Raw genomic sequence first — 12,329 nt, 5'->3', positions numbered from 1 at the left:
AGGTCACCTAAGCAGTAGACCTGGGACCCGCCGAGCTCATTAGAAGGACAAGGTGGGGGGATCACCTCGGCCGTAGAGGGTGGCCGGGGTGAGCATCCTCAAGAACCATGAAAGCTACTTTCGCCACCTTGTGTTTGATGATAGATAAAATGTTCAAGTTCTCATACCGCTTTCTGGATGTGATTTTGGCACCCATGTGCCCAAGCGTTGTTGTTACATCATTTTTTTGTAATTCATTATTCTATGCTCCGATCATATTTTCATCAAAATCAAAGACTATACAGGACAATGTAAGATTAATTGATGCAAAGACAATAAATGACCTCGAGAGCTACCTCTTCAGTGGTCCACAATTGGCGTCTTGAAAACACAAGGAAGATTGCATTTGGTAGCTCATACTTCGTGCATATATGTCGTCCTTAGATCCACCACCTTGTACAACTTTTAAAGTGATTATACTCCTAATGACACACCTGTTTAGATTGAGTTTCATGATCAAAACATTTTCTTGAAACTTAAAGCATAGGATTCAGCTTTCAGCAATTTTGATTGCCCCTTACCTCATTCATTTGTACAAATTCTGAATCTGAGGTGAAGTTAACGAAAAATTTGCTTTTTGTATCATGCGCATCTGAATATCCTCTTAAACTCGTCAGAAACCGGTGTCCTTAATTAGTTCCTTCATCCTTGTCTGATAAAAGTCATGAAAATATCATCCACGCTATTTCATAAAAAGCTTATTTGCATGTACAAAGTGCTACAAGCACCATAAGTGATCATCTGGATAAAAAATTGTTCGACAAAATAGTTACCATCATGTCATGTAGGTTTAAGTTGTTTAGCAACGTTTAGTTATTGTGTTTGACAATAACAGGAGAGAGCTTATGATGGATATAACAAAAACGCAAGAAGCCTCTCAATAATAAAGTAAACTTTCTTATTCCGAGATCCTAAGCTAGCATAGGACAAAGAACAACATTTCCATCTTGCTAAGTTCTTGCTCCTTTACCTTTAAAGGTCTAAAACTCAAGAAATACTTAGCTATACCTCCTTGTAGCTTTCCAATAATGGAAGTATTGCAACGCAAGCAAAAAGTTACTTCTCAGGTAAATTTTCAGTTAAAAAGGGTGACAAATTCTTGAAGTCATTGTAAATTTTAATGGGTGGGGTACATGAGAATGAGATAGTTTAGTCCCCGTGCAAATTATTCTTCTGCTAAATTAACCAGTCATAAAAAAGAATGTATAGTTTGGTAAACATAGGGATGTATACGTTGTTAGCATCATTTCATTCAATAATCCAACTTCTAGAAGATGACCAAAGATTTTTACTTCATCGATTCGAGCTGTTAAAGTTTCTATTGAAATATATTGCTTGTCTGGTATACTTGAACAACCTACTCAAATTAGCCTTCAGATGCTGTTTTTCCTATTTATTTCTTTACAAAAGACATAATAATGTTGTGTTAGGGAAATTATGCTAAGATTTATTCTCAAACTAAAGAAAAGCCCGAGAGTTTAGTATTGTAGTCATGCATATTGAGATGACGTTGTGCTAGGGAAAATTATGCTAAGATTCATTCTCCAACTAAGGAAAAGCCCGCTTTTTTTCTATCAAAGAAAGCCGAATCATTTCTTGTTAAAGCAAATTAGCACCACGATTGATCCCGTTCAAGAAAGTGACCCTGTGTCATGGGCCAATACCATTTCAGCCCTGGCTCAAGGTGGGCTTTTTTCTGACATCGCCTTGCTGAGTGCCTGTCTGATGATGAACTCCGGCTCCAAGCCAAATGACTATGCTTTAGTCCACTTGATCCGTACATGTACCAAATGTGGCTGGTTTTCACTCGGCCAACAGCTTCACTGCCAAATTATACAATCTGGGCATGATTCCAATGTCTTTGTTTCCACCGCTTTGATCAATTTCTACGTAAAATTTGAGCTAATTTATGAAGCGCGGAACCTGTTCGCTGAAATTCCTGAACCAAATTTAGTTGGTTGGAATTCTTTAATTTCTGGGTATGTTCGTTCTGGGCAATTCAGGAAATCCCTCACCTTGTTTCTCCAGCTAGAAAAATCTGGTATTTCTGCAGATTCATATACATGCACAGCTGCTTTGTCCGCATGTGGGCAGCTGGCTTTATTGCAGTTTGGAAAACTAATACATTCCAAGATTGTGAAACTTGGTGTTGAATACAGTGTTATCGTAGGGAACTGTTTAATTGACATGTATGGCAAATGTGGAGCTGTTGAAGAGTCTATGAGGGTGTTTGATGAGATGATTGATAGGGATTCCATTTCTTGGAATTCAGTTATAGCAGCTAATGCTAGAAATGGAAGGCTTGAGCAAGCGTTAAGCTTTTTGCATCAAATGAATGATCCCGACACAATCTCTTATAATGAGGTGATCAGCGGCATTGCACAGTTTGGTAATATAGAAGATGCTATTGACCTTTTATCCAGAATGCCGAACCCAAATTCATCTTCATGGAATTCTGTGATAACGAGCTATGTAAACCGTTATAGAGCAAGGGATGCTTTGGAATTTTTCAGCAAGATGCACTTTAGTGGTGTTCAAAAGGATCAGTTCACATATTCAAGTATATTGAGTGGGATTGCAGGTTTATCAGCAGTCACCTGGGGGATGTTGATCCACTGTTGTACAGTAAAATCTGGTTTAGATGGATCAGTGGTCATTGGAAGTGCTCTTATTGACATGTATTCAAAATGCGGGAGAATAACTGAAGCTGAAATGGTATTCCACTGGCTACAGAAGAAGAATCTGATAACTTGGAACACGATGATATCTGGATATGCTCACAATGGTGATTCCAGCAAGGTGTTACGTCTTTTTGAGAAGTTGATGCTTGTGAAAAATTTACAGCCAGATAGAATTACTTTCCTCAATGTTTTGTCTGCATGTTGGCATAACAGAATGCCTTTGGATGCTGCAAATCGATATTTTGAATTGATGGTGAACGAGTACAGGATTAATCCCACTGCTGAGCATTGCTCTTCCATGATCAGGATCATGGGCCAAGAAGGAAAGGTGTATCAGGCAGAGAAGATGATACATCAGCTGGGATTTGAGTCGAATGGAGCAGTTTGGAGAGCATTGCTTGCTGCTTGTGTTACTTGCGGGAATGTAAAAATGGCCAAAGTGGCAGCGGAAAAGGTGATGCAACTTGAAGGTGATAGTGAATATGTTTATGTACTGATGTCTAATGTTTACGCTCGTCATGAGAAATGGAGAGATGTTATTCAGATTAGGACAATGATGAAGGAGAAAGAGGTGAGAAAAGAGATTGGCCATAGCTGGATTGAATTGGAAAATACATTTCCAACTTCATCCATATTGTGAAGAAAATAGAGGACGTGTCTACCATCTAAGGCTAGCCGAGTCTAACGTTCGTTAACATCTTGAAGGAAGAATGAAACACTCGTTTATTATTGCATCCATGGTTTAAATCAGATGTACAACTTTAGATTCGTATGATACTTGGTTGCAACACGAAATACATCGACTGCAACCAAAACTAGGATGCCATCGCTCAGTTGTCGCTTGTATTCATGCTTTGCTCCCATATATGGGGCCTACGCATTAAAATTGTGTTTTGGAGACGAGGCTGCAAACAAATTGAGTCAGATCAATCAAAACTAGACGGTGCCTCCAGGGGTTAGCTGGAGCGGTCAGCTTCCCCTCTTTAGGATATGGTAGACTTACCTGGGCAATCAGAGTTCGAACCCCCTTGCTGGAGCGGTCAGCTTCCCCTCTTTAGGGTATGGTAGACTTACCTGGGCAATCAGAATTCGAACCCCCTTGCTACCGTGCTCAGAGTGGAGTGAGGCCTCCTCTCCCGGGCCGGAGTGGGGTGGGATTAGTCGGGCCAGACACCCACTCCGTCAGCAAAAAAAAAAATAAATCAAAACTAGACTCTAGTTTGGTGTCAACTTGAGCTCAAGCTGTCAAGGTCGAGCCGAGTATCAAATATATATATATATATATATATATTTTTTAATATTTTTTATTTTTACTAATATAATTACATGTATATCTCTAAGTTTTTTATTATTTATTAACATGAAGTGCCCATATTATCCATTTTAATAAACATAATAATTATTTTTCCTTTTTTTTTGAGCTAGACTAGGCTCAAACTTAGGGTTAAACTCAAGTTCAAGTATTATACTGAGAACTCGTCATGTTGGAGCTTAAATTTGAACTTATTAAAACTCAGTCAAGCTTCAATTGAATAAGTTAAAACTCAACTCGTTTGCAGCCCTCAAATGCCCTCAAATGGGAGGTGGTGTATGAAACATTGGAAACTTTGTACTATAAACGAACCAAGAAACACATAAAAAGCGTAAAGATTTACAATATCAATTGATACATCTCTATTTCTTGGCAATTTGAGAAATGGAATGATACCTTCAGGCATTGATGTATTGCCATAGTTGAGATATGAAAAAACAACCACGTCACAATCCAATTTAAATCCTAGTCCAGTAATCCAACCAAAACTCAAAGGCTGTGCCAAACATTTAATGGATCAACATATCTCGTGTGGGGTACAATAATAGCTGAATTTGCTGCTTTGCAAAGTGCAACTTTACTTTATGATCAACTAAATGTTTGCATAGAATATATGCAAATACCCTGGTAATCCATTCACAAGAAGGCATAGCACTTCATGTTCACCTATTGAAGTCACCTTGGAACTGACTGACCCAGCTCTAATTCAACAAACAAAAAAGAACTCGTATCAGAATTACAATCAAACCATGTCAAAATAAAACAAAGAAGACTTTTCTCATCAACAGATATTTCAGAAAATGACTGTTAAATAACTTGTTGCCAAATTATACAAATAATCATCTCCGCTCAGAAAATCCTCCTTGTTTTGGTACTATTCGTCTAGCAGCTCCCTAGTCCTACCTCGGCACATTCTCATCAAATTGCTTATCAGCTCGTTTTTACTATCATCTCCCAAAAGTATTTTGGGAAAACATATTCTACCACAGCTTTAGTTTGCAAGTGACTGTACAGACAGCTAGACCGAGTTCATTTCTAGCTAAAACGTCCACAAAAAGTATCTTAAGACATGTTATAAACAAAGAAAAGTTCCTTGCAACTAGATTCACTTGAGCAGGTGATGGAGCCCACCTCCAAAAACAGCAAAAATGTATCACGTTCCATCATATTCATCTGGGAAAAGGAGAATTGTCATTACCATAACATTGCAATCAAACCAAAGCACAATCGTTGTACGAAGAACATACTGGTTTCTAAACCTTTATATGGAGATAAAAAAAGACTTCACCCATTATCAGGAGCCAAAGTAATTTGAAATCTTAAAAACTAGCCATTCGACCACACAGGATTGTTCAAATCTTTAGTGGAAAGGGTTTTCCCCACAAATTTTCATCCAATTTCATAGAAAGATAAGCCAGGTAGCAAACCATTGTAGTTTACATAGCAATAGGTTGGTTGTGGAACACTGTATCCCGCCCTCAAAATAAAACCATGTAGTCGATTTTATATTCTCACTCTAATGTTGAGACACTAGTAATTCATCAAATTGGAGGCAAGAGCCAGAACAAGAATAGATATGAAAAGTCTTTTGAGTGGGTGTGGCTTTTTAAACAGAACAGATGGTTTTACTATTTGATGCAGCAATTTAGCAGATATGAAGTTGTCAGGGATTTAACAAATCAAAGCTTCCTGATTTCAAGTAATAGAGGTGTTCTTACATCGGCTAACTGGGGCTTCCTTTACCTAAAAGTAAAAAACTGCCCATACTAATGAAATTCCACAAAATTTTCCAAACCTCAATTCTCATGTGAGTTTAGTGAGGTGGCACATAGGCACGCCAACACAGAGACCACAAAAGATGAACAATAACGAAGAGATCACCGAACACATACAATTCAGGAAAGTCAACTATTGAATGAGAACAGAAAAAAGTCGCCAATACAACCCCCCCCCCCTTTTCCATAAGGCACCTCTCTGACCTCACAACCACAGAGGATAGGAAAAGAGACTCTGCAAATTCCAAATCATACACATAAAGGATGACTAAGTACTTGAGCTAAAAAGTACAAATTTCACTGTATCCCATATACAAGAGCAAATTGAGATTTATGGTCTTTTATATCCATCAAACATGTAACTAAATTCCTTAAGATTGTTAACCAAATGTCCATAACTGAATGTAATGCACTGAGTCATAATGGGAAGACCTTGTAAAATGGCAGTATAATTCTTTCAAGCTTTTGGAAACTCATGTGCCTGCAGGAACCAAATAGTCCAGGTCAGATAGCGGATAAATGCCTTCCGCCCCAAAAAGAAATGGTCAATTTGTTCCTAGCATGGTTTGTGTTGAAATACAAAGATGTTTAAGACTGGAGAAGCAAAATAACTAGTTGACCTTGGTATCTTTTGGGAGTAGAACACATTAAATTTCAACTCAAATCTTAATTTATGATAATTTCTGAAATAATCGCTCAAAAGCAAAGCTTGAACAACAAAAGCGAGTAAGAAGGTTCATTCAGGCAATAGTATCCAAAAGAACAGCCTCTTTTTCTAACATGTAACCACAGTTGTGCAAGAATGCCTCCACTATTGAGCAAGATACATTATCCCATAGAACATTCAATTCCTATGCATACACATGCAGACAAGTACATCATATGTTTAAGTGGAAGCCTAGCAGTGGACTTCATCAGCTTCTACATTAACGTAAAGCACACATACAAAAACAAAGAATACATGTAATGATACTGCATGCATTATGATATATTTAACTGGCTCCGGGTAAACCTTAACAGTTGAGTTGAAGGATCCATCTATCAAGAACATATTAATGTCATCAGAACAATCATAAGTTGAATATCAAAGAATAAAGAGAAAACAAGGATGACCATCTTCCTCTGTTCTACCAAACAAGAAGCCATAAATTCACATGTCCTATCAAGAAAAATTAATTAAAGTTGGAGGGTTCATCAACAAGATGGTACTTGCTAAAGTCATTCAAACAATGAAAAATTAGAGATCAAAGAAGAAAGATTAAACAAGGACAACCACTTTCCTGGTTTCATTATCTGTTCTATCAAACAAAGAGCCATGGATTGCCATGTCCTATCAAGGAAACTTAATTTACACGTATCCTCATATGAGATCAGCACTAAGCCACCATTAGGAGTCCTTGGACCCCTCCCCTCCGAATGTCTACAATTACTGAATCTGTGATCATGCAGAAAAACATTGCAATGCTCACGTGACATCCAACAAATTGTGCAAAAGGGTAACCTTTGGTTCATGTAAAACATTCAGCGACTGATAATCCTATCACAAATAGAACCCAATCCCTCTGATTCAAACAAAGGCAACAACAAAATGAGAACTTCATATTAAATGAAAATGCTATACCGAGCAATGCCTTTTGACTCTGGTAAACCAAAGCATTAAAAATACCTAAAAAAATAGGGAACATGTTCAAATGGTTGCTGTAGTTTAATTAGTCCTGAATTCCCAATGTTCATTCAGAGGAAAGCAAATGAAACGTTACAGAAAATATTCACTCTTCACCATTCAGCATCAAATAACCACGCCAAAAAGGACTAAAGAAAGAAACAAGCCAAATAGTACTAGCATGTCATCGAATTAATTAAAATTGAATTACAGGAATCATTGCGGAACTTCAAGAATAATAATAATAATAATAATAACATACAAGGGAAGAGAATACTAGAGCTCTGGAGAAGTGCAGCAGAGTGTACCCTGTGAAAGAGCCCTGCAACTCCTGGATGTTGAACTCAGGCACGACGTCATCCTCGCCGTCGCAACCGCGCTGTGCAGCGGTAGCATCGACTGCACCGCTCCCAATTCCGACGGAGCCCTATTGATTTCATTTCAAAAATTTTAAAAACAGTTTTCTTAAAAAAAAAAAGAAGGAAAATATCTTAAATAAGATGCAAAGAAATGGTAAAATAATCTGAACAAATAAAAGCAACCTGGCGAGGGAGAAACGGCGGAGGAATGACGTGGTGGCGTTAGTGGATTTTGGAAACGACGTCGGAATGGATCTGTTAACCAGAGAAGAAGAAGAGGAAGCTGATTTATTGAAGGAGGATTTGAGGGATGAAATTGTAGCCCTATTCATAATTCTGCTGCTGCACTTCGATGCCATTAGGAAATGGAGTGAGATCTGAAGTGATGCGCTGCCAAAAATATGAGCGAGCTGAGGAAGAGGGCTTATAGAGTTTGTAGTTTACATTTTCCCCTTTGTAGATTTTTGCGAGGGTTTAGGGTTTAAGTTTTTTCGTGAATGGCCCCGTAGAAAGTGCAAATATTTGTAACTGTCCCTCATGTTTGTTAAAATTGTGCTCAGGCTTCCCCAGCTTCCTCCCCAATGGCATGGGATTTTTTTTTTCCCCTTGGTTTATAATAGTAGTACAAGATTACAAGTTACAATTGAAACCCAAAATGGTAAAATTAATGCAATTGATAAAAGCAAGAAGCCATATATAGCAAACTCAAAATAATGGAGGAGGAATGTGTTGGGTGATTTATGAGGAAGGAGTGTATGTGAAAAGTTCCGAATTCGAACTCTCTCATTCACACTTAAAAAAATTTTCTTTTAAACAATGGTTAGCAAAAGCAATTATGCCCACATACATTGAGACAAATATTTGTGGGCATGATATTTGTCTCAATGTATTTGTCACAAAATTTATCCTCTACTTCGTACTTTTCTATTCTAAAATTACTTAGAAAAAAATGCAAAAACGAATTTATTAGGAATTTGGAGTTTAGGATAACTTCAACCATCAATACCTTTTTTTTTCTTTGAATTAATCTTATATACATTAACAATGCATACACTATCACAATTGGATCCTTAACAACAAGAAAAAAATTGAATTTTAATTTAAAATTTAGATCAGTTATCAATCATTCAACAGTAATAGTACGTACATTGTGAGTTTATAATTCTGTACACTTTCAGTGTATATAAATTTAATTATTTTTCTTTTATTTTCTTTTCTTTTTGTTAGATCGAATGGATATAGATATTATTACCCTTAAACAGAGCAACTACTGATTCTGAATCGATATTTGAACAAGATAACCACGAAATGATCTTGGACCCCTAATAGCAAAGATGGGGTAGATGACATCCCATAATCTTGGACAAATGCAGGTACTTCTCCAATCCTTATCTGACTCGTGCCAAAACGCCTGATTACCTTTGTGGGTCATAGATACGTGTACCACGTGGCACGGCCACACGGGGCACCCAAATTTTGGCATGTGACCTTCCAAGTAAACTATTTTTTATTATCCGTTATACTAAAAATTTTTCTCCATACAACATTTTGGTACATAATTTTTGGAGGTTATGTATCTTAGAGATATGTACATATTCATGCTTCAGGCCTCAAAATCAAAAGTAAGTTTCAAACGGGAAAGATTTTTATTTTTATTTTTTAAGTTTCAAACGGGGGAAGAAGAAGGAAAAAGAAAAACAGAAAACCAAAACAAAACAAACCCTCAAAAATGACACGTAGCTGTTGGACAAGGACCATAAGCGAAGCTGTCCGTCCAACCCAAATCACAAGGACTATAAAGTCCATAACTCAAATCACAATCCAAGACGGTACCTTTTTTTTTTTTTTTTTTTTTAGTAACAACAACAATTGTATAACTTATTCTAACCTAATCTAAAAGAAGAAGAATTCAACGGAAAAATCCATTCAAAAGAACCCAATCGAAGGTGGCAACCACAATCCAAAGACGGTGCTTGCTGGATCATTTTATCAATCCCTATTTAAGTTTGATTAGTTCATGGATGACACATGATTGGATTAATTATTTTATATAATCTCATATTTAATTGTATTTTATACACGAGATGACATATTTCAACTAATTGAATTAATTCTCAATTCATGCGATATAATAATTTCATGAAAAGGTGGTATTAGTCATCTTAAAATGACTAAGACATCAGATGATGAACTTTTAAATCAATTTATCCTTACAAATAATATAAATTAATACTCTTATAATTATATAACATTACCCGCATGCATCAATATAACATGAATGGACTAGTCAGTGAGTTATAGCTTTCTGCCTTTCTTTATCTCCGGAACACACACTTCTAGAGTCCTACGTCAAGCAAAAGAGATCTTTGCATAGCATTAGGTGAACCCCATTTGTATCCGTCTATCTTCCAAGTTCCTTTCTTTCTTATACCCTGTTTCCGAGCCTCCAAAAAGTTCCTTGCTTTTACAAAGGTAAATAATCAGCCTTCTCTTTCATGTTTTCACGGCATTGTCTTCCAATTTGGTCTAAGAACACAAGAATGATTCTTTTGAAAGATGACATCCCACGATGCAAAAGAATGTTCTTTACTTCCTTTTCAGTGTAAACAATTTTTTTTCTAAAAAATTTCAACATCAAATAAAACCTATAAGTATCAGATAAAGAAAAAGCAAAAAGGGCCAAAAAGGAAAAACCTATGCAATCATAATCACAACGAAAAAATGAAAACCACCATGACCAAAAATACAGTGGTCCACTTGGAAAATCTTCTTCTTTCCATGTAAATGCTCCGACTTGAGGAAATATCCGATTCATATAAAGAACTGTACTTGAAATTTGGGTTTGACCCGTATAAGGCCTGGATCCCTTCCACGTCATCAACTCTTAGGTCCACTTTCTTAGTCCTAGGACTCAAACTTGGGTACATGACTGCGTCCTTAACCGCCGAGTGAGCCAACCCAAGTATGTGCCCGATCTCATGGGTCGCCACTGATTCCAAATCAACCGCCACCTTTGACTTCTGTTCTTTGAAATCGACGGCCCACGCTTCAGCACCGTCCAGGTGGAGCCTTCCATTTTCCGGCGAGAAAGCGTGTGCTAGCACTCCCAACACCCCGTCAAACGGCTGTCCGTCCCCGTGATCCCCCCGGTACCACCCGATTTTTATGTTGGCTGAATAATAGTCGTCCACCTCTGTGAAGTTCACCGGAATCACCGACGACCACCGGGCGAAAGAGCGTTCAAAAACAGCTCTTATATCAGCCGAACTTATATAGTCTATGGTATGATCCGGCGAGAAAGCATATGTCAAAATCATGGGAGATGATCTATCCCACCTGGGCTCACCGTCAAAATATGCATAGTGAATTTTCGCATGCAACTTCTGGGCCGCGCGACTTTTTTCGTCGCTAACGCCGCACCTGGGCGACGTAATTACTTTCATGGTATCAGAGTCGAGCCTTCCAGTCGCGGGTAATCCAAGGTTTTTCTGATACTGGAGCACGGCCGATTCTAAGTCTTCGTCGAAAGAATCCGTGAGGTTTTGGTTTGGGATTGATAGGTAGCCGAAACGTTGGAAGTACTTCTTGAGCTCCGACATGCCCCTGAGTTGGCTGCCCTTCTCGGCGTCCAGGAATCTCGTGAAGCTGTGCCACGTGGCGTTGCTGTTGGTCCGGACATCGGCAGTTAATTCAGTTGAAGGGTCAATAAGCTTTCTGGCGGGAAGACACGGGACAAAAAGGAGGAGGGCGAACAAGGAGAAGAACACAAATGTTTTTTTTTCATAATAATAACTGAAAAACGGCAACATGATGATTACTTATTTGGAGGTCGGAGGTGGCAGCCCTTTTGATTTCGTGGGGGGGAGAGATTGGGGAGGCTTTATTAACAGTACTATGAAGAAACAATTTAATTACCGTCTACCAAACAAACTTTGTTTACTATTCCAAAGGAAGAGACCATGGCCTGGTTTTGAATATTACTATGCAAATACCACTTATTTTTGGTCCGTATCGAGGGAGAGCATATATAGCTCGAAGACAAGATCATTGCATAAGTAATAACTTGGAGAAAGTTTAGGAAGATTCTTCCGTGTGGATGTGAGTCTTTTCAGTTTCCGATTCGGACTTAATTTGATCGAGGGTGTAAAACTGTTCTGGTGGGTGAACCACCGGCTGTTTTTTTTTTTTTTTCCTTTCCTCTCATGGTCTGAATTTTGATGGTAGTAGACTAATTAAGCCTTGGACCATGATTGTTTTTTAGGTGGACAGGAAAGTGGATCCACTTTATTCTATGATTTGTTGTTGTTTAGGACTAAAATTCTGTGAAACTTAGTTGTGAAATTGATTAGTTTGTTGACCAAATTAGTTGATATTTACGTCATCAGAAGTTTGCTTGTACGATGCGATGATCGATCTTAGAACATATGTAGACTTTGGAGAGGGGCCAAGCTTCTTTTCTGGAGGAAGACCAGAAAAAATATATATATATATATATATATA

The 12,329-nt window shown here is 37.8% G+C and overlaps 3 protein-coding genes across 4 annotated transcripts; 1 reads left to right on the top strand and 2 right to left on the bottom strand.

Moving 5' to 3' along the window:
• The first annotated feature begins 1,101 nt into the window (after positions 1-1,101).
• LOC113706668 (putative pentatricopeptide repeat-containing protein At5g47460) lies at positions 1,102-3,454 on the top strand. Its single transcript, XM_027228606.2, has one exon. The coding sequence runs from the start codon at positions 1,567-1,569 to the stop codon at positions 3,358-3,360; it is 1,794 nt and encodes a 597-aa protein (XP_027084407.2). The 5' UTR covers positions 1,102-1,566; the 3' UTR covers positions 3,361-3,454.
• Positions 3,455-4,370: 916 nt separating this feature from the next.
• Positions 4,371-8,292, bottom strand: LOC113705576 (uncharacterized). Of its 2 annotated transcripts, XR_003451916.2 has the most exons (4): positions 8,013-8,292; positions 7,733-7,897; positions 6,240-6,288; positions 4,371-4,733 (listed from the first exon to the last, which is right to left on the bottom strand). XR_003451916.2 is itself a non-coding variant. In XM_027227479.2 (3 exons), exons 1-3 carry the CDS (start codon positions 8,186-8,188, stop codon positions 4,708-4,710), a joined length of 321 nt encoding a protein of 106 aa, XP_027083280.1. In that variant the 5' UTR covers positions 8,189-8,291; the 3' UTR covers positions 4,371-4,707. The 2 variants fall into 2 exon arrangements, 1 of the variants encoding a protein (XP_027083280.1); XM_027227479.2 differs by lacking the exon at positions 6,240-6,288 and having other exon boundaries at positions 7,779-7,897; positions 8,013-8,291.
• A 2,107-nt stretch (positions 8,293-10,399) lies between these two features.
• LOC113705243 (metalloendoproteinase 1-MMP-like) lies at positions 10,400-12,074 on the bottom strand. Its single transcript, XM_027227032.2, has one exon. The coding sequence runs from the start codon at positions 11,636-11,638 to the stop codon at positions 10,538-10,540; it is 1,101 nt and encodes a 366-aa protein (XP_027082833.1). The 5' UTR covers positions 11,639-12,074; the 3' UTR covers positions 10,400-10,537.
• Between the last annotated feature and the right edge of the window lie 255 nt (positions 12,075-12,329).

Source organism: Coffea arabica, chromosome 8c, assembly GCF_036785885.1.
Source record: "Coffea arabica cultivar ET-39 chromosome 8c, Coffea Arabica ET-39 HiFi, whole genome shotgun sequence".
Lineage (NCBI taxonomy): Eukaryota > Viridiplantae > Streptophyta > Magnoliopsida > Gentianales > Rubiaceae > Coffea > Coffea arabica.
The sequence above is the reverse complement of the archived record's forward strand: the minus strand, read 5'-3'. Positions and strand labels throughout refer to the sequence as shown.

What these genes read in the sequence shown, in the direction of transcription:
- LOC113706668 (XM_027228606.2), top strand. Translation starts at nt 1,567, where the DNA reads ATGCTAAGATTCATTCTCCAACTAAGGAAAAGCCCGCTTTTTTTCTAT.
- LOC113705243 (XM_027227032.2), bottom strand. Translation starts at nt 11,638, where the DNA reads ATGTTGCCGTTTTTCAGTTATTATTATGAAAAAAAAACATTTGTGTTC.
- LOC113705576 (XM_027227479.2), bottom strand. Translation starts at nt 8,188, where the DNA reads ATGGCATCGAAGTGCAGCAGCAGAATTATGAATAGGGCTACAATTTCA. An exon ending in CGCCGTTTCTCCCTCGCCAG is followed by an intron (nt 7,898 to 8,012) that starts GTTGCTTTTATT and finishes TGAAATCAATAG; the next exon opens with GGCTCCGTCGGAATTGGGAG. An exon ending in TTGCAGGGCTCTTTCACAGG is followed by an intron (nt 4,734 to 7,778) that starts GTACACTCTGCT and finishes TTGTTGAATTAG; the next exon opens with AGCTGGGTCAGTCAGTTCCA.